Genomic DNA, 27,635 nt, shown 5'->3' with positions numbered 1-27,635 from the left:
TGGAAAGATCTCAGGCAGAAGGTTGCCATGTGGGAATAGAAAACCTTTGTTTAGCCGCATAGTTTTCAATTCGGGGATTGTTCTGACCTAAAGCAGCACAAAACACCTTCCCCGGCCAGCCTTGTGGGACAGCAGGACCTGTCCTGCTGTAATATACATAGAAATTTGTAAATATACTAGTCGACGATCGAGTAGGCGAAACTGAACGCAAGCTTTATGAAAGGTTCCTGGGACATTGTCGACTCGTATATTTACAAATTTCTGGAGGTATCGGCAACCACCAGATAACCTTGGTTTCTAAACATTTCTCTAGTCTCGGCCATACTATTGATAACATTCGCGTTATTGTTCTCCGCTCCAGTTTCAATTCTGCAAATGCACCAAAATGGGAAGAGAGTCGCCTGATACATTATCTAAACCCTACCCATCCAATGGGCCCGAACGAAAGACTGGTTCTAGGCTTATAATCAACTGTCGACCAGTGTTACACATGCAGCCCCCTAGCGGGCAGGGCAGTATGTTTAACATCCTCCGGCACTAGCTTCCTGTTCCCCCTTTTTTCTGATCAAGAGTTCGCTAGAAATGTTAAGTATAGTTTTCCCCCTTTTTTAAGTACACCAGTCCTGGTTTTTACTTCCATCAATTTTTTTGCACAATTTAACTTGCGATGGTTGACAAAGAAGTGTAATATGCAACCTTCTATGCACACCCCAACAACTGCAGATGAGATTGGACTGGTTGGCTTGGAGACTGCTCCTTGTTCAAACATATCAGTAACAAGGGTACAAATGACTTCCTTTTCTGACGAAACTATAAATGCTGACAAATTGGTCCACTAGCTCCTGTGTTGGTGGTGGTGGTGTGATGAGGAGCAAGGGATGTGCAGCCAATATCAGTTGGGCACGTTGCCGCGCATCTACAATACTCGAAGAGTCGTAATTCTTATGTCTGGGGCGGTGTGAGCTGAAGCCTGAATTTGTGCCATGGAATTGGCTCATGGATTAGTTCCGTGAATGGCACCAATGCCAAATTGAACGCTGTAGCGGCTTCATTCTCTAATTGCATTCTAGCACTCACCCACGTGGCTGCTAAGTGCACTTCATATTCAGCAAGTGCAGGCCGGCTGTGAACTCATGCAGAACTAGTGATGCACCATTACAAAACAAATACGAGGGTGCAGAGGGGCACGAGCGGCACTGACCAAACAAATACAGAAGTTGCTGCACCGCCTGAACTAGTTCAGTGAGTGCAACCAAATCAGAGACCTTATGTGAAACACGTTTGTGTAGTAGCTGGCAACGACACGCGCAGCAGCAAGATCGTGTGGCACGGAACAACGTCATGCGGGTAGTCTTTAAATGAGTTGTTCCCTAGCATCCAGCCTGTGCGGTCCAGGTTCCTACAACTGTTACAGTTGGATGCTACAACATTGGTGCTTCTCACCGTAAATCGTGAGGTACACACGTTTAAAGGGACGGTCGTATTTGGAAACGCAACTATGAAACACATACCACTATATTCAGCAATGGCTGACAATCTACAGGGTTATTGTAGCAAACGTTACACATTTCGATCGTATTATAAAAATAGAAGACTGGGTTTGGCCCATCCAAAACTTTGTAGACTGATAGCCACTTGTCTGAAGTTTCAAATTTTTTTGTAAGAGCTATGGTCATGTAGAAAGAAAATTAAAAATCAAGCAAAGTCTCGCCCCATGCATTTTCAATGGCCTATTCCACACAAACACCGCCATTTTTTCTTGTGTCTGCTTCACATTTATATCACTTGACACAGGTGGTGCTGCCTACAATGATGTTGCATGCCGATTCTGATGTTATGCACCAATCCTCTTGGTCCAGTCTTGTTCTGTATACTGGTGCCACCTGTGTGTGGTGCAATGAAAATGAAGCACACACAGGAGAAAATGGCGGCTTGTGAGCGAGATAGGCCATAGAAAATGCATTGAGTGAAATTTTGGTCAAGTTTAAATTTTTCTGCTACAGGACCATAACGTTCACAAAAAATTGCAACAAAACTTGAGAGAAATGGCTACCAGTCTGCAAAGTTTGAGGTGGAATAAACCACGTCTTATTTTTACGATGCAATGGAAATGTAACGTTTGCTAGATTAACTCTGTACTTGGCAAATTTTTTTGCCCGAAAAGTGTTTAGATATTAAATCAACAAATATCAAAGATTAGCGCTTCTTCCAGCTACGGAGGCCCCCCAAGCGGAGGAGTGAGAGGAGAAAGGTTGGTTCTTAGGGAGCGAAGGTTTCTCGTATTTCCAGAGAGGGCACTGAGGCATACCCTCAACATCCATCGAATAACAGTCAAACTATTTCGCGTGGTCAGTAGCCAATGAGGGATAAAATGACACGAAATCAACTGGAACAGATGCGATCGTCCCTTAACAAGTGTATGGGCATTAACTGCCGGCTGCTTGCCTGACAGAAAGAGACATACAACTCTATAAACGTATGGACACAGATTTAAAAGACTGTCAAATTCCCCTTCCGTATCCAGGAAACACATTTTACGCAAAAAAAGTCAGACCATGCGTTAGCCCTACGGAGCACAAAAAAGTTTCTTGTAATCATTTGAGCTTCAATCATGTATTGAGATAAACTCCAGTGTGCATGGTCCTAATTGTAAACTCACAGGAATTGAACAGTTGAAATGTGGCAGTCATCAAAAAAGCCATCATGTTCACAGAAATTGTTTCAGCACAAAGCACTCAACACTCGCAAAAATTCCATCTGCCCAATAAACGACAGTTCTGGTGTGAGAAAAATGTGCTGCAATACAAGTGGTGTAATGCACAAGGTGTACTTACCACAGGCTGACATTTTGGGCACATCTTCTCTGTCATCCACCTTGGACTTGTCTTTCCATTGCTTATAGCTGGAAGCCAGACTAAGAAATCCCACAGATTCATTCTCAAATTTGAGAGTGCACAAAAGCATACATTGAAGCAAAGGTCAGAGTTTTGGTAGTGCAGATCTTTCAAATGGAGACTGTTCCTCTATTGATACATCCCCATTGACAGTGTATTTAAAGATATGTTTTAAAGAAAGGCATTCTGGGGTCAACTCTTGCATTGGCATTCAAATCCAACTGCTGGCCCCTAAGGTGACAACCTTAGTCCTTGGGGAACTTTGTTAGGACTAAAAAGTGTGTTAGTACCACATGCATGTTTTCATCAAACTGAAAGTTAAATGGTATATTGCAAGTTTCGAGATACAAGTTTACATGTTTTTTACGTGTGACTAGTGAGGCCTTGCGATGCAGTGGATAATGAAGTAGCGAGCATGAAGAAAGAAGTTTAGAAAGAGTACTGGTAAAGTACGACTGTGACCATGAGTAACTAGGGTCAGTCCGTGCGTTGAATTTGCCAACCTCTGAGTGTTTAATTGAAATCTCAGCACATGGCACTTGCATTTAGGTTTGAAATATTGGCGGCTCCCAACCTGAGGCATTGATCTTCGCATTTACCACTTTCCGACACATGACAATATTGTGGCAAAAGAGGCGAACGCAGCGGAAACTCTCCCTCTGGACACTATGCTTGGTGCAGATGACACAGATGACTTCAAAATGATGTACCTTTGATCATCAATGTCACTGCACTTACCCTATGTGGAACAGACACAACTCGAGCATGCAAAGCCAATGGAAACAATGTGAATATCACAGCCTAAAAGCGGTGCAGGCTAAAGCAGGCTAAAAAAAGAAAGATTATCTTCTTTCGTATTATAATCAACTTCGCTCAAAGACACAGTATGGAAAATAAAAATGCGATCCAAATTTTCAAAAGAAGCAACAAAAATCCATCGATTTTGATTCTTCATGGGTCTTTCTTCTAGCAGCAGCACCAGCGTCTCTGTTGTTCACCAAGCATTGCAAGTCTGCCTGGAACCATAATCGACCTTCGAGGAGCAATGTTGCCAGATGCCCAGAGTAGAGATTGGGCACCACACGACTTCTAGCAACTGCTAGAAATTAATTTATGCCTCTTCCGCTTCACATCTAGGAACAATATTTTGGGATGTGGATTCCAATGGCATAAGTTTGATTCTCAAGGTGCGAGGTTTAGTCCGTAGTGACACTTTAATAAGAAGCTGGTTCCAAGGCTTTTTTCCCCGTTGACCCTAACAAAACAGTCTATAGAGCATACGTGAAAAGGTGTTGAAAACTTTTGAGTGATCAAGTATTGGTGACATTGTACAATCATGCTTAGCGTCTGAAAAGTACTGTTAAGAATGTGAGAGATATGCCTTATGTGCACATCCATGAGGAGGTCTCTACAGGGTGTCCCAGAAAACGTGTTATTGAATTATAATTAAAAAACTACGCCACCTAGAATCATGCGGTCAACGGCATTTGTTCTTACTAGGTTTTTGCCACCGTCTGATGTGCATGTCATGTAACCTAAGTTTAATTATGTAAATTTTTGCAAAGTGAACTCAGAAATTTGCCAAGTAGAGGTCACTTTTTTACCCCACCAACATGAAGAGCGTACCAAATTTACTCAAATTCATGGTAATTGACAGTGATGCTCAGCATCTATCCTATCGGAAAAAATAGCCGAACATCATGCTTCTCGGGGCACTTGAGGATAACGCGCGAGGACTTTTTGAGCGCAGTCGCTGTCAGTGCGACGAAAGGAGGCTTGAAACCCAGCCCACAGAGTGATAGTAGAAAAAGTGACAGTTCTTGAAATTGGGAGAGGGAAGGTATGGTCCCAGCCGATGCGATAAGCTATGTCTGTGTTATCTTTTTCTACCATGCCGGTGTGGGCTTCCAACCTCCCTTTCGTAGCACTAACAATTATTTCGCCGAAAAGTCCATTGCGCGCTATCCTCTGTGAGCCCCGTAGAGCATGATTTTCGGCTATTTTTTCCGATACGATAGCTCTTCAATATGCCTGTCAATTATCATTCATTTGAGTAAATTCGGCACGATCTTCACATTGGTGGGGTAAAAAAGTGGCCTTTACTTTGCAAATTTCCGAGTTCAGTTCCCAAAAATTTACATAATTAAACTTAGGTTACATGACATGCACATTAGGTCAGATATCAGTAGATGGTCTTAAGATGGGTAGCAGCAAATTTATAATCACAGTGCATTAGATCCCTTCATGAAAGAAATGGAAGTAGACAAACTGAAGCCAAGCAGACTGAACAACAAGAGATAGCAGTGATATCTCCCTGCAATAAATCGGTCTCAGAAGTAATACAACAGTTCAAGGTCACGGGCGCATTCAGTCAACTGTGAAAGTTAGAACGTCCTGGACAGATAAAAAGGCAGAGGGGTAGTAAAACAGGACACGCTGCACACAAGACAAGTAAGAAGTGAAGATTAACAAGGTCAAACTTGATGGATGGTGATCCTTCTCCAATGAAGTACAGGACAAAGTTGGTTTCAACAGAATGACTCGAACGAGGACACAGTACAAGAACAGTCTCAAATGTTGGCTTCAATCTACCAGATTTTAGGACAAAAGGATACATGTTGGTCTTGTATGAAGCTGGAATCCAGACTCCACTCTCGGTACGTATTTTCTTCTTCTTTGGGTCATCCTCTTGGATGTAGCGCTTCTTCTTGCGATCCCTGCCAATTACATTTCAGCTGTCACTTTTTCCTCCATTTCCTTTTTTACATATACGTATCTGTGCAACTTTGTTCATGTGGACCTAGTTTGAAAATATTTTGTATGCTGCTTGTATTGAGGCAGTGCATCACCTCTCGCACGCCTATGGGAATCCCCATACATTTTCCAACTCGTCTGGCGCCCTCAATAACTGGTCGATTTGCACAGAGTTTCTTTTGAAGGAAAGAGTGAACGAATATCTAGTACTTAATGCAAAGCCTACCATCTTTCAAGTTCTCGGTCGCTTACAAAATAACTAAAGCGAAAATCACAAATCTAAAATCATCAAGTACTACAAAAATATGTCAAGAACGAACACCAGCAAAAAGATTTCATCTATGTTAAGGCGTTGACCTTGCACATGAGTTTTTGTCGGGTATGGTCAGCCGTGTATTTTACATTCTCGGAAAAGGCAGCGCAGTGCTGCCATCTCCCATGCAGGGTATCGTCACAAGACACAACAATTTGAGCACTGGAAATGCGATACCGCTGCACGTGCAGGTCGACGACGAGGCCGACGTTGACTGTGATACAGGAGCACGAGCACACGCAGCTTAGCCCTGCCGCAAATACGTGAATGGACTATACTATACATGAGCTGTTCATTCATCGATGTTTATTTCCTCGGGGGGGACGGCATGTCGATCACGTTTAGCCTCACTTCATTGGAAATTGTGTATTAAAAACAGGAATGCAAGAAAAAATTCAGAGCACTAGTCAGCTTTCGTATAAAAGAAACATTTGAAACAAAACCATTGCGGACAGGCATGAAAACTGCTGGCTGTTTGAGATACACTAATACTGGTCCTACAAGCAACTAAGGCATGGGAGGAGGTATGAGCCCATTGCGATTGCAGAGTTGGAAAAGTACTCTGAAGTAAAAGTCAGTCGGTGCAGTCTTTTCATTGACAAGGTCTGTAGCTTTCTGGCAGCTAGCCCCTACGGCCTGATTACGGACTACGGCCTTGTCGAAGTGAAATGTCCATCGTCGGCATACGCATGACTCCTGTCGAGGCTGTTCACTCAAAGAAGATTGTGTACTGCACTGAAGTGAGAAAGGCAAGTTGAAACTGAAGAGGACGCACCCGTACTGGTACCAAGTCCAGGGCCAGCTCCATGTGACAGCCGACAGTACTGCCTCTTCGTAGTCTGGACAGGTGCCACCAAGAACTCAGGGGAGAGGATTGACAGGGACGCCATCACTGACGCCAAGAATTGCGACCGCATCGCTATGCACAGGCTGGTGGCTCATTAACCAACCATTGCTGAACCAACTGAACATTGTTTCTACTCCCTCCCTCCCGCAGTACCGAGGACTTCGACGTGAAGGGACACGATTATACCGAGGCTGGTCTTTCATACAAATTCACATGTGCAATTGTTTGTGCAATTTGACGTCGCTTTCACAGCAGCGAAGCGCGTATTTCAGATATGACTGAATATTTTGGGCTTTAGTTACATGACAATATTTTGGGTTTTAGTTACATGTAAATATTGTGGGCTTTAGTTACGTCTGTCTGTCACTAATGCATCTGTCCAGTAGCTTCAAGATGCTCGGAATCCATCACCCACTGTTGTGCACTTGCGGACATGAAAGTAGTTTCTGAACGCAGAAAAGGATTGCGCAGTGAACTAACACTGCAGTGCAAAATGTAGAGACTAAAGGGTGTGGCTGACACTGAGCGTCCACCAAGCATCGGAAAAGATCATATGGACATGAACACCGCTGTAGTTTTGGGAGTCCTCTCTAGTGGAGCGCAATATTGAGCCCATGCTCAGTCATGTGCCATGCTGAACATGCAGTGTATAGTGACCGGAACATTCGCAAAATATCAGGACCAACTACAGGAGTCACATACCGGAACTGAGGAAGTGCGGAAGTGCACGCATGTCTACTGGTACTGGACGACGCCTTTTGGAACCAGAAAAGGGTGGTGTACCTTGCGCGAATTTATAACGACTACCTCCTGCCAGAGCTTGTTGACCCTCGCTATCCTCAAAGCATGCAAATTAGAGCTCCCGATTACAGAAGGAAGTACGCCAAGCCAAAAGAATTGTAATCAGTGTGCAGTGTGCCTTTTGCTAATCGAGACAAGGTCATGTGATGTCGGCAGCCACGACGAGGATGAAAAAGAAAGCTAGATGGATTTCTGGAAGTTCCTGCGCGGATAGGCAAGATGACACCCACAATGACAATTTGTTATGAAATGCTCTCACTCCGAGATCCAGACTGACAGAACCACGAGCTGAAGGTCATTTCTAGATGAATGGGACATCAGAGACCCAGTTCACGGCATGCTGATCTGTGCTTGGGCGAAGTCTGGGGCCATGAATGAGCACAACAGACCCGAATTATATACACGACCAAACTGGAAACCTCCATTCGCACTTTACGTTCCAAGCAGCTGTATGGTCCACGCACACACATTTTTCTCCTCTACCCTGCTTTTCTTCACTTTACTTCTTCTCTTTAACCTTTTTCCTCCTTCTCCACTGATGTCCAAGGATATGGGAAACGTTATGCAGCCTCTCTGCAGTTTTATTTCATTTCCGTTGACTGTGCAAGTAAATGAAGCGTTTTGCACCACCACAACGTGGTGTGAAATTTGTAAGCCCAGGGTGACAGGAAATAACGAAAACAGGTTGCAGCTTCGTTTTGCAATTTCTGCATAATGTCTGTAGGCTATAACATGTCGACACCAACGTGTTTCAACCGCGTCTTGTCCAACCTAGGTTTTTTGTGTTACCAGGAATTTCATTTATTATATGCGCAAGCATTGCAGAAATCACACGAGCAACTGGTGACTAACCCTTCGCCCGACAACAACACAGCATGGAACAGCAACAGATCGACGAAGAAGTTCAGGAGACAGCTGGACAGCCTGTGCGCATTCAAAAGCCGCACAACTAATTGTTCCGTCTGACTGAGCGCGATATGCGTGTTTACACTATTGCACTTTGCATGGGTGAATACGAGCGGTCATATGTTTGCACAAGATTTCGCTTGACCCGTCGCGCGCCAGAAGACGTTACATCAGCGGTACCGCATTTCCAAGCAAGCGCCAAAATGTTGGGAAGCGGTGACTGTGCGAACCATTTCGCTCGCTGTGCCACCCCTTGATTGTAGACGACAAAGTGCCGGCTCTGATGCGTCGCCTTAACATCTTTTTACAAATTATTAACCCACTCCACTCTGTATTGCCTCACGGCCCTGAGGGTAAATAAATAAATAAATATGTGCAGTGCATACAGACAACACAGACTACTTACCATTTCATTTTACTATGCCTTTGGTTCTCGTCAGCTGTCAAGTCTAACACTGCGTCAGATGCTTCCTGTTCAAAGCTCTTCTCCATCTTCAGCCTGTCATAATGGAGCATTATCGGCTAATTATATTCACTCATTTTGCTTATGACTTGCCCTCTTTCCGAGTGAAAGTCCGAGGATATATGTGGAATGTAGAATTCGGTATCCCTGAAATTCTTGTGTCTCAACTGAAAGGATGTCAAACATATCAAGAATGCAGTTTCCTTTAGCAAGTACAGTAGAGCAACTCCCTAAGATGCCTCTGTGTGCAAAGACTGTTTCACCCAGAGTTCGAGGTAACAGTAACGAGTTACTTGTAACAAATTTCCCTTTTTTGGTAACTTGTAACTTTCAGAGGAACTCGTTCCTTTTTCAGGTAACTTTGCCAAAGTAACTTAAGTTCCAAGTTACTTTTAACTCTCGTTTCACTCACGTCCACATATTCTCTTGCTTTCTCTCCGGTTCTTTCATGGCATTTTTTGCCATAAAACGTGATATTCAATCAATGTCACTATTTTATTCAGGAAGTGAGAACCGCTGCCATTGAAATGAAGCTGAACCATTGTGTGCCCACAGGGAGTAAGATGGAAAGCGTTCGAATACACCTCTGCCAGAGAAACGTCATCATGATATTGGTAGACAGACTGAAACCGAAAGAAATCAGAAGGAGAGGGCTGGGTTCCACGAACGGGTACTTGTTCGCTGCCTCCCATTGAAAGAAAAGTAGGACCGAGGGTCGTGTCCCTTTAAGGGACCATATCGTAATCCCCTCAAGACCGTGGCTTTTGGACCTCTACCTTCGAGCGTAATTCAATTGTACCCAATTTTGGTGTTGTCGAACACTATCACGTCATTTGTTTACAAACAGGGAGAGTTCTATTGTTGGATATAAACGAAAACGATCCAAGCGTGTTGCACTCCTCCGCAGGCAACTCAAGGTCTAACTCAATTGCTCACACGCGCTGCACCTGCGTAATGCTATTCTGTGTCCGAAGTAACTTGGAAGTAACTCGTTTTTTTTTAAGTAACTCAGTAACTGAGAGTTACATTTTAGGCTGAAGAACTTGGTTACTATCTTAGTTACATTTTGCACACGGTAACTTAACTTGTAAGGAGTTCTTTTTGACGGGTAACTTCTCAATCTATGGTTTCACCCACATCAGTGGATCAGTTGGTAGTGTGTCCAGCTACTGATCCCAAGCAACTTTGTGGCAGGGTACAAGTTGCTTAGACTTCTTCCGTGAGGGACGTTACATACAGCATGTTAAAGAGCCCTCAGGTGGGCAAAATTAATCCACAGATCGACCACTGTGGCATCACTCATTATCATAGCTGTCTTAGGGACGCCAAGCCACAAATTATTATGTTTCATCCACCTTTTTGGGACTATGGTCATGAGGTCAAATTTTTACAAATCCTTGCCACTTGGGTGCTAGATGGTTTCTAATAACGCTTATAACACCATCATGCAAAATACTTGGAATTAAATACACAGGAATTTTCTAGCCAGCACTTTCTCTCTCTCAATGATTTTAGGCACAGAATCGAGTGAATATGCTTTATCATATCTGCAAACAGACCGCAAGTGTCGCACACCATAGAATCATAGCTCATTTTGCAGCAGCATAAAACCACGTACGTTATTCTTGTTTGTCGTTTGTCAGAACACTTTACCAAATGAAATTGTGTGTGCTGGTGTGGTGCTATGATTTTTCTCACTCTCAGCCAGGAGCAGATTTTTCTTGGTGGGGGCGGTCCAGCAGGGCATTCATGGGCACAGCATTCTAAAGGGTCGTTGAATGTTGACGGTGACTTTTGCTCGAGCAAAATCAGTGAGGAAATGTAATTGAACAAAACTCTCGGAAGACAAAGTGCAATTCTTCTCTGATCAGTGGCAAATGCAGCACATGCAGCAGCCATCATGGCAGTGACCGGTGTATCCGTAGATGTGGAACAGCGATGCATAACAAAGTTCCTTGTGAAGGAGAATGTTAAATCAGCTGAGATTTTGCAAAGATTACAGGCACAGTATGGGGAACAAACAATGTCAAGGGGAAGAGTGTACGAATGGTGAAGCTAGTTTGGCGAAGGAATGTTTGGTGAACATCGCAGGCATTGAGCAAGTCATCCTCAAGAACCGGCAAGTAACAGTACGGCCCAATTCTAGCATCCGCAGTGTGGAGACAATCATTCACTAGCACTGACTGTTCCGCAAAACCTGTGCAAGATGGGTTCCCCCAACATTTCACTCGTGACCACAAGGGAGTGTGCAGTGGTAGTCTCTGAGCAACTGCTGAACCAGTTTCAATCCGAGGAGGATCAATTTTTGCAATCAATCATCACATGTGATGAAACCTGGATGCATCATTTCACCTCAGATACAAAAAGCAGCAGCCATCTGGTGAGAAGCCCATGAGAACTGTCTTCGGGGTAGTGGCACGTGCTGATGGGGTGGGTGGGTGGGGGATCCCCAAACGTCAGTTTATATATTACATTTCCCTCTCTCCACTATGCGCTTCAACAAAGAAGCTACTGTCGAATACTACTACCTACTAATAATAATACTACTACTATCTGCTGTCGAATTACAGACCATGCCATGTGAACTTCCTCCTGGAAGATACGCAATGTAAAATCGTATTCCCATTGTACAGAAAGGCGGAATACACAAGATATTGGTGGCGTGTCCGTTCAGAAACAATTCTATAGAAGGCACACCAAGAGTTTGGTGGCATTGGAGTAAGGAAAATCTTGAGTGTGCAAGTCATCCTACTTGTCAACACTACTGGCCTGAAACCAATAACAACATTTTAATTTTTTTTTCGGCTTTGTGACATTTGTCAGCGATTATAGAAGGGGAAAACAAAAAAACGAAACAGAAGAAATTTGGACCACCAGCTGAGAAACCTTTTGACCACCCCAATGACACTACTCGCAGGCTACGGGTCAACTAAGAAATTCATGCCACACGATACGCTTAGATGTTCACACAAAAGAATGCGAGTGCAGACGCTTACATATCTTGCCTTCACAAGGTCTTTGCAGCAGGCCCGCATCGACAATTTCTCTCCAACTGTGGAATCTGGTTCACGGCTAACAATTTCAAACGGTTCCACAAAGGTCACAATGTTCATCAGTTGTTTACACCGACAAGTCACCCGCAGTGACACACACAGCGGCTTAAGCAAATGCACAAACTAAGCTATTGTTAAACACCTCAAATGTAAAATCCAAGAATAACCAAGAAGACCTTGGCTAGAGCCCTGCGCGGATGAGGTTTTTGGCATCCGCATCCGACCCGCATCCGCGCACACGTTATCCGCATCCGCACCATACACAACAGTTTACATCCGCATCCGATCCGCTGAGCAAAACGCACCATCCGCATCCGATCTGCAAAAATCCGCACGTTTCAAAGGACGCGTAAAGACCGCCGGAAGCTTGTTGGTATAATTTCGGATGCCTCCATGCTGTCACGGAAGGACTCAGTCATGACGACAAGCAAAGGTAAACCTTTCAACAAACGCGATATGGAGAGACTTCTGGAACGCGTGGAACGCTACCTCATCGGTGCTCGCGCGGTTCGAGACGCCAGAATGCCTCCTCTCCCGTCTTGGCTCTGTGCATGGTCAAAGGTGAACCAGAGCATGCGCTCGCTGTCGGCTGTCGGCGCGCAATACAAATAAATTGCGGGTGGAAAAATGACAGCACGCGGTATATCCGCATCCGATCCGCTACCGATCCGCTGCCTTCGTATCCGCATCCGATCCGCATCCGACCTCGAGCCATCCGCATCCGATCCGCACACCGCAGAAAGTGCTAAATTTTCATCCGAATCCGCAAGTATATTGCGGATATCCGCGGATATCCGCTTCCATCCACGGATGGTGCAGGGCTCTAACCTTGGCTGCAATTCCTCATCGAAGTGATTGCAGAGCACAACAGAATTCCTCATGAGGTAACCAGATTTCCTCCATCGTACCTGATGCACGGGGTCGTATCTTACACCCTTCACCTCTTTGATCAAGTCCTTCCACTCGAAGAAGCACGCAGGCAAGTGGTACATGAATTCAAAACATGATTGTTCTCAGCAGCATGGCTGTTCTGTGTTCGTTTGTCACATGCATGTACTACCTTGAGTCAATTGAAGCACTACGTGACAGCAGAGGACACCCCCTCTAGATCCATGCCTGGTCCCTACAAAAATTTGTCGAAGAGGTACCTTGACTTTGTTTCCAGTTTCCTCGGGTTGTTGAATGAGGCTGTCATGCTTCTGACGTTTCTTCTTCATCATTGAAAAGGATGTGTTCTTTGCTGTGCTCCCAATTTCAAAAATTGTCTATATAAAATAATTAAAGATGAAACAAAAATGTAAACTGTTTCAAGAATGTTAACACATACACTTTGAAAATCACTGTTGGAGATAATCTTTACAAACAATGTTTCCACCACAAGGTGCTTACACTGCGAGGCTTGAAGTTCTTGACAGCTTCTAATATATCGACCTCAGCCGTTGCAGAATCTGTAAAAGTAGAGAATAATATATATGCAGTTAACATTTTATCTCTTTTTTAGGAACACGAGTTAAAGATTTAGACCTTGATGGTAAGAGTCCTGTCAAGTCGTGACTGGACAGGTCGTCAAGCAAACTGTAAATGAACACACATAGCTGTTTGGTGCAAACATTTAGACTACTAATTGAATAGCCTCTGCAATAACTTATTGTTTTCAAGGGAAGGCTTGAGAAGTCTGTAAACATTGAGCCATCTTAAATATTAAAAAAAACAAAAAAAAACTGCACTTGAACAGCATTTGAACACTGATTCAGTAAACTCCATTTCTCTAAAGCAGAAATTCTCACTTGTATCATTATTGCCATTTAATTGGGTGCTTTGCGTAAGTCACATCAACCATTCAAATTACTACTGGCTCCTCACAATCACATTCACCTTGAACACGACCTACTAGATTATAACGACCATGTCGTAGGCACCCCTTACCAGGGCCGCATTTTTAGAAGGTAGCGGTGGCGCTACTCATCGTCCCAGTTATTGGTTCCTCAACTTCTATAATACTTTGTACTTCAACTTACCTTAGTATTTCTGTACAGGCTGTGGATATTCCACAGATATTTCATTCTGAGGTTGATTATCACCATCATTCTACGCGTTTTCATAGGAGCTATTGCTGTCGTCTGCTACGGTAGTCGTACATATGCTTCTGCGCATTCAGAATTCAAATTTCCATCGTCCAATGGAGATCTCGCGTGCCGATGAGTAGTGCCCCTAGCGGATCGTGCGGACGGGCTCCTCATAGGGGTTTCTGATTATGACATGGTCGTTATAATCTAGTAGGTCATTACCTTGAATAGTTTACGAGAAGCATCAACACTAAGCATGCTACTAATCCAAATGGGTTCACACAGTGCCATTCTGAGCAGGCTCGCGAAAGCAGCAGTTGCCGAGACATGGCAGGAAGCTCTTGGGGTGGGCAATAAAGTGATAGCTGGAAGAATTTTCACTGTATATTATAGGCTATTTCACCTTTCTATCTTCTTGTTTTCTTCTCTCTTTCTTTTTGTCTGAATGTTTCTGTTAAACAAGCGCAAACGTGTCTGCAACGAAGCAGTTACCTGTCATATCGACGTTACCACAGATGAAGAGCATGTGTGTAAATGCTACAAGTTTTTTCTAGATACTGTTCCATCGTAAGAGTGCTTAGGTCATTCTGTGGAGGGGATGGCTTCACATTTGAAACACGTCAAGTGATGGAACATCTTTTGGCTTATTGGATTTTCTGGCGTTGGATGTGGTGATGGAAGGAAGATTTGTGGCTATGAGCGGTGCAGAGACAGATCAAGATAGGATTGCAGGAAGGAAGCCAGTGCGTCTGCTTCAGAAACATCATCTGCAAAGTCCACTATAGCGCAAACCTCAAACCTTTTGCAAACTCGCTAAGGTTCACAGAACTACTTTATAATCAAAAGTTAATATTTGATATAATTTAAAATATACTGAGTTAAAAATCAAATGGTATTGTAGTGGAATAGCCATCACCACTGTGGGCTGTACACATCATCTCGCACAGGCCCGAACAGCATTCATTAAAGGATCAGTTGGGCACTTGCCACCATCCCAACAGTATCAATGTACGTGAACAAAATCACAAGTTTTTTTTTTTTTTTTCTCCCAGCAGAGCTCACCAGGTGGCAGATATTTTCCAAGGTGTCTATATGATAAGATCAAATAAACATATGTAGCAAGACTTGCAGCATTGCAATCCTAGTACGTGGCAGCGTCTTGACTCATAATTCGGATGTCAAACACAGTAAAGACTACAGGTTCATGGCATCACTAGAAACCAGGGTTGACTACCGGAAACGGAAACGGTAATTACCGAAATTCAACAGGAAACGAAAATGGAAACGGAAACAAAATTGTTTTTGTTTCCACTACCAGAAACCAAAACGGAACCGAAATTCAAAAGTGGTAATGTTAACGAAAACCAAATTCGCAGGACGATTCCCTCAGTGTTTTCGTATTCATATGAAAATTACATATATCCGCACTATTCTTCCAGTCATCATTCATTCATTTGTTTATTTTCGGGACTTTCTTTCGTGTTGAGCCCACTGCACAGCAAAGTTTTGGATGACGTGTTATTTTTGCGCACGAACTCAAACTTGCGTGTGTGCGTCGTCCACGTTTGTAGTCTGCATCGGCTAATTCTCGTTTAGCTCAATGATCGGCAAGTTGACCATAAATTGCGGTGGTTTTATGACACTGCTTGGCTATGTTGGTGTTTACCTCAGCCAATGAATGTTCAGCGCCTGATGCTACCACATCCCGGCAACTGCATATTGCGATAGATTTCACTGGATTATATCTGACAATGTATAGCCAAGAACACTCCTCCAGATGAATAAGACATTAACTGAATGGCTAGCAAAGTTGCTAGTCGAAGTGACGGGCATTAGTGATCACAGCAAACGGAATTAGTGATCATATTGATGCAGCGATCATTTTGAAGCGTGAACTGAAGCAGCACTTAGTGCTGCACTGTGTTTATATTTACTGCTGCCAACAACAGAACAAGAAACAGACACCACAATAACGAACAGCATACAAAACACAGACGTGGACAGAAACCTGAAGTTTATTTTCATAATCCACCTACTCTGGAAGGTCGCTTTAGGGAAAGCGAGGTCGAGCGGGGAGAGGTTAACCGATTTTTGGTTAACTTTGCTCGGGGAGTTCAATGACGATGGCCTCCACAATCTCACGGCCTAACCTTGAATAGTGTCTGTAGGCCAATGTTCGTTTACTGTATCTGATAAATCAAAGAAAAAGCAAAAAGGAACTTCTTCCACCGCTGCGGCGGGGTTCCGAGTGAAAAATAGCAGACTACATTCCTCTAAACCAATCAGCAGCTCGACGGCTCGTTCTGGGCATTGCCACCAATGTGCACGGTGGCAATTTTTAAAATCAAATTCTGCAATATTTGTGCATCTGTTGATAGAATTACTTCGCATGGTGCGTTTTAATAAGCATGTGAACCGCTTGGTTTAAAAAAATAGTGGTGATTACAGTGCTTTCCGTGCACCTTTAAAGTCTTCAGTGTTTGTGTTTGGTGTGGCTGTCCCTTTGCATCCATTATGTAAATAGAATATCTGACATGAAAAAGCCAAAAACAGACAGTACATGTTCCGGAGAAACAGAAACCAGTACCAAAATTATCTCGGAAACGGAAACGAAATTCTTAAAAGGAAACAGAAACCGCTACCGAAAATCATCCAGAAACGGAAACGAAAAGTCGAGTTTTTCAGTTACCGGAAACGGAAACAATAATATTTTCGGTAACCAGCCCTGCTAGAAACAATGATGGAATTGTGAACATACCGAGAAAAAGCGGATGATCACACAAGCCTGATCCAAAGAGATGCTTGGCCCTACGCACTGACTCCGCCGAAGGAGAGGGTCGAGACCTTATGTACTGTTTCATAGCATTTTCGCAGACGCGTTCCAAATTTTTCTGCAAGCAACATTACGTTCTGTTAAGTATAAAAGCTATAAAACGATTCTCCTAGGCTACACTACCAGGTCAGCAGTGCAGAATGCTTGGAGAGCTTCTGTTTCTTCATCTATGACAGACTGCGGCACACAGCCACCATCTGAAAATAGGTGAATGTTAGAAAAGGAAATGAAGGAGGGCTATGTACCATTATCCTGTCCCAGAAACAAGTGCAGGTCAAGTAGATAGGGAGCTTCATCTGGTCCCACTAGTGAGTAGGCCGTTCCCTTCCGTCCAGCGCGGGCCACACGACCTCCGAAGATGAACAGACAGTTTTAAAAAATGAATACTATAAAGGTATCTTATTTTAGCATTCCTCACGTGTACGAAAAATTGGCAAATTTATGTACCAAGAATTGGATGTGGTGTTATACAATGAATAGGAACACTGTAAGCCACCAAGACAACTGAAGCAACAACGTGGAATTACAATACCAAATATTGCGCTGCTTTATTCATAACCTGTTTCTGAATCGCTAGCAATTTCAGCCTGACCTGAGGTTGACCTCTAAAGTAATTGAAGGATATGAGCCTCCGTCTTATTTATATATTATAATTTAAGCTCCCATGACTTGTTTTTCAACCTAAACATACCCAAAAACGTGAAAATATATCCACATGAAATCAATTACTTTTACAGTAAACCAACAAAAATGAGGCATACACACGATAATGATCATCAATATGGCTTATGACCACAAAAAAAAAGAAAGAAAGAAAGGAAGAAACAGAAACAGACATGCGAAATTTCAGTATTGCTTGAAACATCTTGAACGAGACCTTCACATGATTTTGCAAAGAAACTCCTCCAAGGCAGAAAGGCCTTACTGAATGGCTAACACCTGCTTTACAATCTCCCAGTGTGCTGTCCACGTGTCCACAGAACCAAAATCTGCAATTCTAGCAAAAGCAATTCTAGCAATTCTGGATTTCTAGCGAAAGCACTCTACTATTTAAAAAAAATAGGGATTTGTGTGTTTAGTACAATGCTATTTCATTCACGAAAGTATAAATTTCATTGTCCGGCACTGAAAGTACGGAACCGCAGTTTGAAGGTCCTGTAGAACATGGCCCACTCAGAACAGTTCTGAACAATTGATAATGCAGCATTGCAAGTTAGCACCATGTGTGACAATTTCCACTGCGGCACGCAGTGAATTCAGGAAATATTTGTATCCAACATGTTCTAAATTGGCTGAGATGTAAACCAAATAAGTCATTCATTTTTGGAACACCAGGAAGTTACATGTGTTATATCGTTGACAGGAAATGACTGACAGGAATCTGGAGCAGCGGATTAACATCAAGTCGTGTGTGAAGGCTGGTTAAGCTGAAACGCCCTATTAAGTTTACAGACAACACACTATGAAGAAATCTAGACTTTTTGTGTGGCGGAAGAATTGAATATGAGTTGGCAGTGCAACAGATTCTAACTAAGGACTTAAAAACATGCAAAATATGTGCCAAGGCCTTGACAAATGACCAAACACAATATCACTGCTTCTGCAAACTGCAGAAATGTTTGACATGATCATTCACTGTGCTAAGACATGGTGATTTTTGACCAGGAATGCTAGACTGGAAAACACTAAATTCACCTCGGCCGAAAGAAGTATGTATGCCTACAGTTCAATGTTATGCGTTTGTTTTTCGTTTTTTCAGCATAAGGGGATAGGCCCACCATGGATTCATTGCTCAAGGACAAGGTCAATTCACACAATTAGTGCTGACACATTTAAGAGACCACCTTGACAAGTGGATTCTCCATCTTGGCGATACACGATGCACCAACAGTTAGTGAGATTTTTTTGCTAAAAAAATCCGTACAAAAATTGACCATCTGCCCTATTCACCAGATTTAGCCCACAGGCGACCCCAGTTTATCCGGATCTTGCCGTTCCAAGCGCAAACGTCCAGGTAGTGAAGGATCCAGGTAAATTAAACTCAAGATGAGATCCCATTCTCAACAAAGCATGCGGTTGTTTCAGAAGGAACAGTCACTTGCGTAAAATTACCGCAGACATTCAGATTCCGTTGAATAATGGCAGTTGATGAAAAAGGCACCAGCAGTGGGATTTTCCAGTCAGGGATTCTACACTGCTAGCTTCAACTTCCTAAGCCACACTAGGAAACACGGGGACATGCACTCATCCTCAACCCTCAACTGTTAGCCTCTCTGAACAGAGGGTGTGTTTAATAGCCTCATCTAAAATTCCATTATTCTTCACCTTGAAAGAATATAAGGAGTTAGACTGCACTTAAGGGGTTCCATGGGCCGAACCCTGGTTATACGGGTTCTCTACCTCACATGATAAAAAATTGTATTAAAAAATTACTTGTCTGAACATAATGGGGTCCAACACCACTTATCTCGGGGGAGATTTTGACATGACTTCTGAGTACTTGTATCAAATTTACCTCACAAGAAATTGAATTTCCCCAATTGAACTCAGAAATTTCCCGCGTCAACCTCACATTTTTTTGACAGAAACAGAAAGCACACGTCAGATTTACCCCGCAGCAACGTAAAATAAATTACTTACCGAACAACAAAAATTGCAACAAAAAACTGTCGTTTCGAGATGCACAAATTGTCGTCCGAGCTCAGTTCTCCGTCAAGTTAATGCAAGATTAATCCTTCTTGATCCCGCGATTTCCGCTTCCACACAAATTCACGAAATTAAGGTCCCATGAAATATTCCCGGAATGTGCTTCCGGGAACTAATTCGCGAATTATTAAGACCGCAAAATTAAGCACTTTTACAGCAAACTTAATAAGGTGCCCAGAAGCCATGGCAAAATCTCCCCCGAGATAAATAGTGCTGACCCCATAATGCTTAGACATGGTGATTTTTTTAATATGATTTTTTATCACGTTAGGCTGTAGTCACACTGGTTATACATAAGGCCCCGGGTTTTCTGCGATTCCGCAAAATTCCACGGAATCCATCGCGGAATCCCTTATTTTGCTCGAAATTTTGCATGGAATTCTGCGGAAATCCTATTGGGACACGATTGGCACGATGTGGACAGTTACGCAGGAGAAGTATTGCACGCGAAATAGCATCAGGAGTGCTCCCAACTGCTCCAAGGTACACAGACCCTTAGATAAATTTACTCGCGTATTTTGCACCATCGGACAATTTGCACATCTCATATTTTTTTAGTTTAGCACTAAAAATGAGAAGAAAGCCAAAAATCACGTTTTAGTGCGCATATCTGGCTTGAGCGTCTCAGCGACCATGGCGATTACCTTTCACAACGCCGTTAGTGCTACCGAAGTTATATTGCGGTGATTTTGTTTGATTTGCACGCACTTTCGAGTGATGGTACGCTGACGCGATGGACGATACTGTCACACGAACTACAAAATGCGGAAAGAAACGCTGGAAAAACCTTACAGCACAACATGACAAAGTTTGCGGACATAGCATGCTTTCAGTTGCTAAGTGCGGACTAGTAGAGTCTTCCAGCAGCGTCTCGACGTATTTTACCGGTACATCAGCGGTAATGGCCGCCGTTTTGAATCCCGACCGTCGGCGGTTGCGCGGTATTTGGGTGCTGCTTTCGCGCTGGCACAATGCAGTGATAACGTCAGTATTGGCCAGAGCCTATATGACCCGCATATTAAAATTTTGAAATTTTGTGTCGTTTGAATATCGTAACAAACGTTCCTGCGCAATTTGCGCACCCCTAAATTTTCCAATTTTTTAGGGAGAAAAAGCGCGCAGATTTTGAGTGTAAATACTGTCATTGGGTTTTGGAACGGAATTAGGGTGCTTGCTCTAGCGTCTAATTTAGCGTCTATTTCGATCAACTACTTGTCAATTCCTATAACCTTTGCAGATGCTGAAATATCTTTCAGCAGGTATAAAATTATTGTAGCTGCCAACAGCATTCACTATCAGAGGAGATCACAAGGTATGTAATGCTGAAGTTTATAAATACTTTTTGTACCCACATCATCCAAGAAAATTGTGTTTCCCGCTTCAAGCAGCCATTGACTCCTTGCCGTGGAAAATCGCGGAATTTACGAGTCAGTGCCGCAGAATTTTGAATTTTCCGCAGCAGAAAACCAGGGGCCTTAGTTATACATTATACACAAACATCCCGTCATACGTGTATGACAAACATGTATAACAACCATTCCCTAAACATCTATGATCATACAGTGCTGGTCACACTGCTTATACACTAGCAAAATATGCTTTAAAACACGTCTGTATAACCAGTGTGATCGTGTCATCATACAAGCAAGCGCTCTGACTATGTCTGACAACATGTTGTCAAACACATGACAACATATTTGGGCTCTGCCGAAAAATGGTGATGGACAAGTTCGACAAGCGGGCTAATCGCCACAACAGTTTTCGTTCACACGAGTCAGTGCCAACGACATTGTGACGCACGTGAGTTATTTTGCATGAGTCAGTGTCAGTGACATTGGGTTGCACGTGTGTTAAAAACACACGCACATGGAACAGGAGACAATCGAAAATCAGCAGGTGCAGCTCAGTCTTCGTCGTACATTTTGAATAGCGATAGCGGCGTATGGAAAGTATATAAACTCCTTGGTTGGATACTGTGACACTGTCGTGTGCCATACATCAGGGTTTAAGCCACACCCACTGTTCCTCCAGTTAAGTTGTATAACCAGTGTGACCGATGTTTGAAGAACACATGTTTGAGACAATGTATAATCATACAAGTGTTTAGACCAAACGATGTTGTCAAACATGAATTGTACACCCAGTGTGACAGAGTATTATACATACGCCATACACGTTTGAAGACATGTTGTCATACATGTTTGGAGCACGTGTATAACCAGCGCGATTCCAGCCTTAGGTGAAACATCTTGTGCAACTGTTGTGATTAGAAAACCTTTTTTTTTGTTCTTGTTGTTCAAACTGGATTAACAGAAGGCACAAAAGTGTGGTTAGGTCGCCTGCAAATATGCAATATTTATGGGCATTTCCTATTCTAGATGCTGACATTTTTACCAAGCCGCAAAAGTACTTCTTAGAACAAATGTCCGGCACATACCTACGCGGTGGACGAAGAGTTTTGCCTTGGGGGGAAAGTGATAGTTGATGACATTGTCCAGCAGTGGAATATCAATGCCACGAGCTGCCACATCCGTCACCAGGAGGACAGGAATCTTACGGGCACGGAACTTTGCAACATTGATCTTTCTCGCTGCCTGGTCCAGGCTGCTATAGACGTAGGCACATCCTATTCCTACTTTCTCCAGTACCTATTTGAAAAGCTAGACTATAGTAGTAGTAGTATATAAGACTATACCCCATGCTTGCAGATACTCACTTCCCGCAGATACTCCACATGGTGTTTGGTAGCTACAAAGACAACCGTCAGCTCATCTGGCCTCACGACATGTTTCAGGAGATGGACAAGCAATGCAGTTTTGTCTCCAGTTCGACAGTTGAGGTAAACTGTCTGCATAAATTACTTGTTTCAACTGCTCTTAGTCTTACAGACATCTTACCTTCAGGTGCTCACTGAGCTTGGACTCCACATCAAGACGCACCAGGACAGGCTCACTGAGACCAGCCTGAGCAAAATCCACTAGCATCTTGGGAAGCGTGGCGGAGAAGAGTACCGTCTGACGGTGTTCCGGCAAACGGTGCAAAATCTCTTGCAGCTGCTCACGAAATCCCATCTCAAACAACCTGTAACCCAAGGGGAATTAGCCGAGGCAGGCCACAAATATGGATAACACAAATACGCAAGCCTCCAATGCCCAGAAATCAATTCCTCAGGGAAACGAACCTGGGTCTTCCGGTCAGTTATACTACCACAATTTTCCCTTTCTCCTCAGTGTTTTACTGCAGTTGACCTACTGTTAAATCATTTCAAGTGGAGATTTTATTGGATGCCACTCTGGCATGTAGAGATAGGAAATCATTTAAGCAGCAGTTAACCACCATTTTCTCTCTGGACAGATCTTGTAAAAATGCCAAAAACCTAGGATAATTGGGACTGACATTCATAGAGCTCGCATATAACTGTACAGCCAGCAAAAAAACAAAACTTGGAAACATATTGAAGCCCAAAGAACTAACCTGTCAGCTTCGTCAAAAACGACATACTCTACAGAAGTGAGCTTGAGGTCCATTTCAAGGAGCAAGTGCAGTAAGCGACCAGGTGTGGCTATCACAATATCTGGCTTCTCATGGATGGCTGCAAACTGATCTTCCATGTTGTCCCCTCCCAGGATGACAACACTTTTCAAGTCCGTCAACTTGCCTAGCTGGATTATTAATTGCCCAATAATTAATTGGAACATAGAAATAACTAGAAATCACCTCTTTTGTAAAGCGGTTCGTCTGCAGAGCAAGTTCTCGCGTTGGGGAAAGGATTAGTGCCCTTGTCTGTGGTACGTGGGACTTGAGCTTCTCCAGGAGGGGCACCAAGAAAGCAGCCGTCTTGCCGCTTCCCGTACGTGCCATAGCAACCACGTCACGACCTTCCAAGATGAGTGGAATTGTCTGTCCAATGATACACTATTATGATAAGCCTTATAGGTGAGCACCACATATCCTACCTTACGTTGAATTGGGGTTGGTACTAAGTATCCTCTCTTCAGTACTCCCTTCATCACTGGTTGGCTGAGCCCTGCACAGGGGTTGTCCTCTTCAAAGTGCTCATTCCACACAGTGAATCACTTACCCATTGCCTGAAATCCTCCACGCTTCTTTTGTTTATCCATCTATAAGAATTTAGAGGCTCATATTAACAATGCCAGACAACACTTTTGCTGCTCTCTTTATCAGCAGCTCCTAGTGCCTGTTTCTGGTGAGCACTGATGTCATGAAGCAAGACTCGCTAAATGCATTTTCCCGTACCCAATTGCCAGTTTGCCCAAGGGGGGGTGCAAGAGGGGGGCACCAAACAGGAAAGATTCTGCTCATATGGTGAGGATTTAGAATATTTTACTTTGTTGTTCATGACAGAATTTTCCTCTAGAGCTTTCAAGTGCACAACATTTCTTACAATAGGGTAAACCACCTGTCATATCTCTACATAGCTATATTACAAATATCCGTTCTGTGCTGCCTATTGTGCAATCTTTATGCGGTGCTTCACAGTCATCCTGCGACCACAAAAGCTCCCATGTCACCACAAAATGGCTTGAGCACCATCCTCTCGGTCCTTACTTTGTGTATTCCATTTATGACAAAAGTGTACTGAAAGCTTCCAGCTGTGAAAGACCCAAAATGGTGCTGGAACCATTCAATTGGGAATTTTTGGCCGAGTAGTTTCATGTAGGCCCGTGACTCTATATGAATTTGAGGCCCTTGCCCTATAGGCTCTAGTGTTTCTCTGGTGTTGTGCAAAAGATCAATGTGATGCAGGAATCCAAGCAACTATAGCTAACTCATTCCAGTATAAAATATTCCACGATGTGGATGATTTTCTACTTTTTTATGCCGGTCTATAGAAGAGGAGGTGCAGAGGATATTAGATGTGTTTCAGTCTTGTGCAAAAAGGCTCACTTTTACTTGTGAAAGAGGCCTCTTAGAGGTCACTAAAACATCCATTTGGGCCTGTTAATATAATTCCTTGACGATAAAAGCGCTAAAAAGATTAACACAGACGACACAACATAGAGCACTCACTTTCAACAATTTAATGGACCGTCAAATACATCTTTATCACTGCAGCACTTTCCTCTTCAGATAGTATGATACTCTCTGTACCACGTCACCACCTTCACCAATCAGCAGGGCTTCATAAAAGGGAGATTTGGGAAGCCCTGCCGATTGGTAAAAGTGGTGTTAGTACAGAGAGTATCATACTATCGGAGATGGAGTTTTGACGGCGTATATGCAGGCCATCTGGTGGATGAACTCTATAATGTAAAAGCCTGAGTCTGGGCACACAGAAGGACGGCACAAACACACGATTCAAACCAGCATCACAAGAACACCATGTACATATAGTGAAACAGCATAGGAAAGAGAGGAAGGTAACATATTTGGCAGAAGGTCAAGCGATTCCAAAGGTTACAAGAAGTCATCGGGGGATGATAGTTTCCCGCACCAAAGCCTCTCTCAGAAGTCACCTTCATGTATATGGTTCCCACGCTATGACTGAGGTGGCTAGAAAGATTTGAATCAGGATTTTCTCCATGCTGACCCAACCTCTGATTTAGACACTGCGACGTTTGGTCGATACAGACAAACCCACAGGCCAAGGGGATACAATAAACTACATTCTTATTTAACTATTAACATTAACTATTCTTAGGAACAAAATTCAATGACATCGTAACATTTTAAAACATCTCAAGTTTGAGAGATAGATTTAAGGGGGAATCACTTCATGCAAGACAACAGAGAACGTTTGTTCGCACAGCGCTCAGAGACGACGTAAAATATCGTCAAAACAGAAGTACTGGTGTGTTCTCCTTGCTTTGCCCTTGTCAATGACACATGTTGTAGAATTCCAGGACTATCCATTGATTTGTATTGGGCCCGAATTTGCAAATATTTTAGTGCGTGACACTCTATCGAAATGGCAGCACATGTTCGAGACTCACCAAACTTTAATTTATTAAAAATCAAGGGCTCTACCTTGTCCTCTAAAATACATCATTGACTAGCGAAAAGCTAAGAGAACACGCCAGTACCAACCTTACGATGATAGTTTAGAGCATTCACGTGTCTTGTGCGAACGAAAATCACTCATAGATTTCTGAAGAAGCGATTCCCCAATAAGATTATGAGACACTTTGTGAAAATACGGGACCATGACATACTTATTATCACGCGACATAAATTTTGGCTGCTCCAAAAATAGAGAAGTTTACATTCAATTAAATTACGGATGTAGCCTGCATCAACAACCTGCAGCAACCGTAATTTAGAACGAAACCTTCTCAGCCTGTTTCTACAGCGTTTAAAATTTGTGTTGCACGATAACAAATGTGATGTGGACCGTAATTTCACAAAGTGTCTCATAATCTTAAATCTATCGCCCAAACTTGTGATGTACGCCTTCTCTTCAGAAATCGTTTTCGTCTTCATCGTCTCAACCCATTTTCAAAGTCCGATTCAGAGTGTGGGGTTAATCACAGGTCATTAAATTGAAGGAGACGTGAAGGCAACTTCTGAGAGAGGCTTTGGTGTGGGAAACTGTGTCAGTGTTGCTTCTGCGGCTATTCATCCGGCTTTTACATTATGGAAAGAGAGTTCCTGCTGTAGTGATAAAGATGTGTTTGACAGTCCATTAAATTGTTGAAAGTGAGTGCTCTATGTTGTGTGGTCTGTGTTTTTTAGCGCTTTTATTGTCAAGCTCTTAGTGGTGTTCTACAGTTTTTGGATTTGAGGTTAGAGCAAAAGGAGATGAACATCTATGTTGGACGTACAACCCCAGATCACAAAAGGAGTTCTCCCTCAGCAATCGGCTCACTCAAAAATCGTAAAGAAAGCGATGATCACATGAACCTTTTCTTGTGCACACGCTGTCGAATGGAGCTTTAAAGGTGTACAAAGGTGTACAAGATAATGAAAGGCGGATACCCTGAGCATACATATATCGAGAAGTTATCCGTCAAAAAGAACTCATTACGAGTTAAGTTATCGTGTGAAAAATATAACTAAGTTAATAACAAAGTTCTTCAGCCCGAAATGTAACTCGCAGTTACGGAGTTACTTAAAAAAAGAACGGGTTACTTCCAAATTCCTTCCGACACAAAATATCAGTACACACGTGCAGTGCATGTGAGCAGTTGAGTTAGACCTTGAGTTGTCTGCAGAGAAGTGCAACACACTTAGATCGTTTGCGTTATTGTCCAACAATTTGAACACTTTGCATGTTACTCCATGTGGGCACACAATGGTTCAGCTTCACTTCAGTGGCAGCGGTTCTTACTTCCTGAATAGAATACTGTCATTGATTGAATATCACATTTTATGGCAAAAACTGCCATGAAGGAACCAGAGGGAAAGCAAGAAGATATGTGGACGTGAGTGGAAAGCGAATTAAAAGTAACTTGGAACTTAGTCTAAGTTACTTTGGCAAAGTTACCTGAAAAAGAAACGAGTTCCTCCCTGATAGTACCGAGTTAAGTTACCAAAAAAAGGAACTTAGTTACAGTAACAAGTTACCTCGAAGTTGTGCAAAGCATTTTAAAAACTATGAAAAGTAAAAATGAGAACCGGAAAGAACGACCAAAAGGCAGACCAATTTCGTTGCCCTATGTGCACAAGTTGACACATAATTTGAAGAAGGTAGGTGAGAGGCATGCGGCCCCAGTGCCCAAGGAGCTTATTGGCCTATGCCCCATGATAAACAAGGGAAGTAAAAAAAAAAAAGAGCCTTGCCAAATCAAACGTAAGACCCCCTGGGTCAAGTGTAGACAGGGAGAAGTCTACAGTATTCCACGCTCATGTGGTAGTGTTTATATAGGACAGAAGAGAACATGTTGCTTGGGTAAAATGAAACACCCCCATCAGGTCACCTTCCAGTGCATTGTAGAACTTGTGGATGTGAGCCAATGTTCGAAGCCACATTCCTCTTGGCAATGCTTAGTCTTTCAACCAGGGAAGGGTAACGGTAATGGAAACAGAAACGGTATGTTAC

General features: G+C 43.0%; 1 protein-coding gene across 1 annotated transcript in view; it reads right to left on the bottom strand.

The window, feature by feature from the left end:
• Window positions 1-27,635, bottom strand: part of LOC135395141 (ATP-dependent RNA helicase DDX54-like) — a 30,618-nt gene that overhangs the window by 1,280 nt on the left and 1,703 nt on the right. The window contains exons 2-17 of the mRNA XM_064626387.1: window positions 23,718-23,757; window positions 23,593-23,663; window positions 23,354-23,536; window positions 23,111-23,298; window positions 22,534-22,717; window positions 22,353-22,484; window positions 22,074-22,284; window positions 17,176-17,280; window positions 17,054-17,127; window positions 16,856-16,988; window positions 13,421-13,479; window positions 13,180-13,296; window positions 9,072-9,145; window positions 8,922-9,014; window positions 5,510-5,611; window positions 2,835-2,902 (exon numbers count right to left, since the gene is read on the bottom strand). Coding sequence (XP_064482457.1) covers window positions 2,835-2,902; window positions 5,510-5,611; window positions 8,922-9,014; window positions 9,072-9,145; window positions 13,180-13,296; window positions 13,421-13,479; window positions 16,856-16,988; window positions 17,054-17,127; window positions 17,176-17,280; window positions 22,074-22,284; window positions 22,353-22,484; window positions 22,534-22,717; window positions 23,111-23,298; window positions 23,354-23,536; window positions 23,593-23,663; window positions 23,718-23,757 — 1,834 coding nt within the window. The remainder of the gene's footprint in view (window positions 1-2,834; window positions 2,903-5,509; window positions 5,612-8,921; window positions 9,015-9,071; window positions 9,146-13,179; window positions 13,297-13,420; window positions 13,480-16,855; window positions 16,989-17,053; window positions 17,128-17,175; window positions 17,281-22,073; window positions 22,285-22,352; window positions 22,485-22,533; window positions 22,718-23,110; window positions 23,299-23,353; window positions 23,537-23,592; window positions 23,664-23,717; window positions 23,758-27,635) is intronic.

Source organism: Ornithodoros turicata, chromosome 5 (genome assembly GCF_037126465.1).
Source record: "Ornithodoros turicata isolate Travis chromosome 5, ASM3712646v1, whole genome shotgun sequence".
NCBI classification, from domain to species: domain Eukaryota; kingdom Metazoa; phylum Arthropoda; class Arachnida; order Ixodida; family Argasidae; genus Ornithodoros; species Ornithodoros turicata.
The sequence above is the reverse complement of the archived record's forward strand: the minus strand, read 5'-3'. Positions and strand labels throughout refer to the sequence as shown.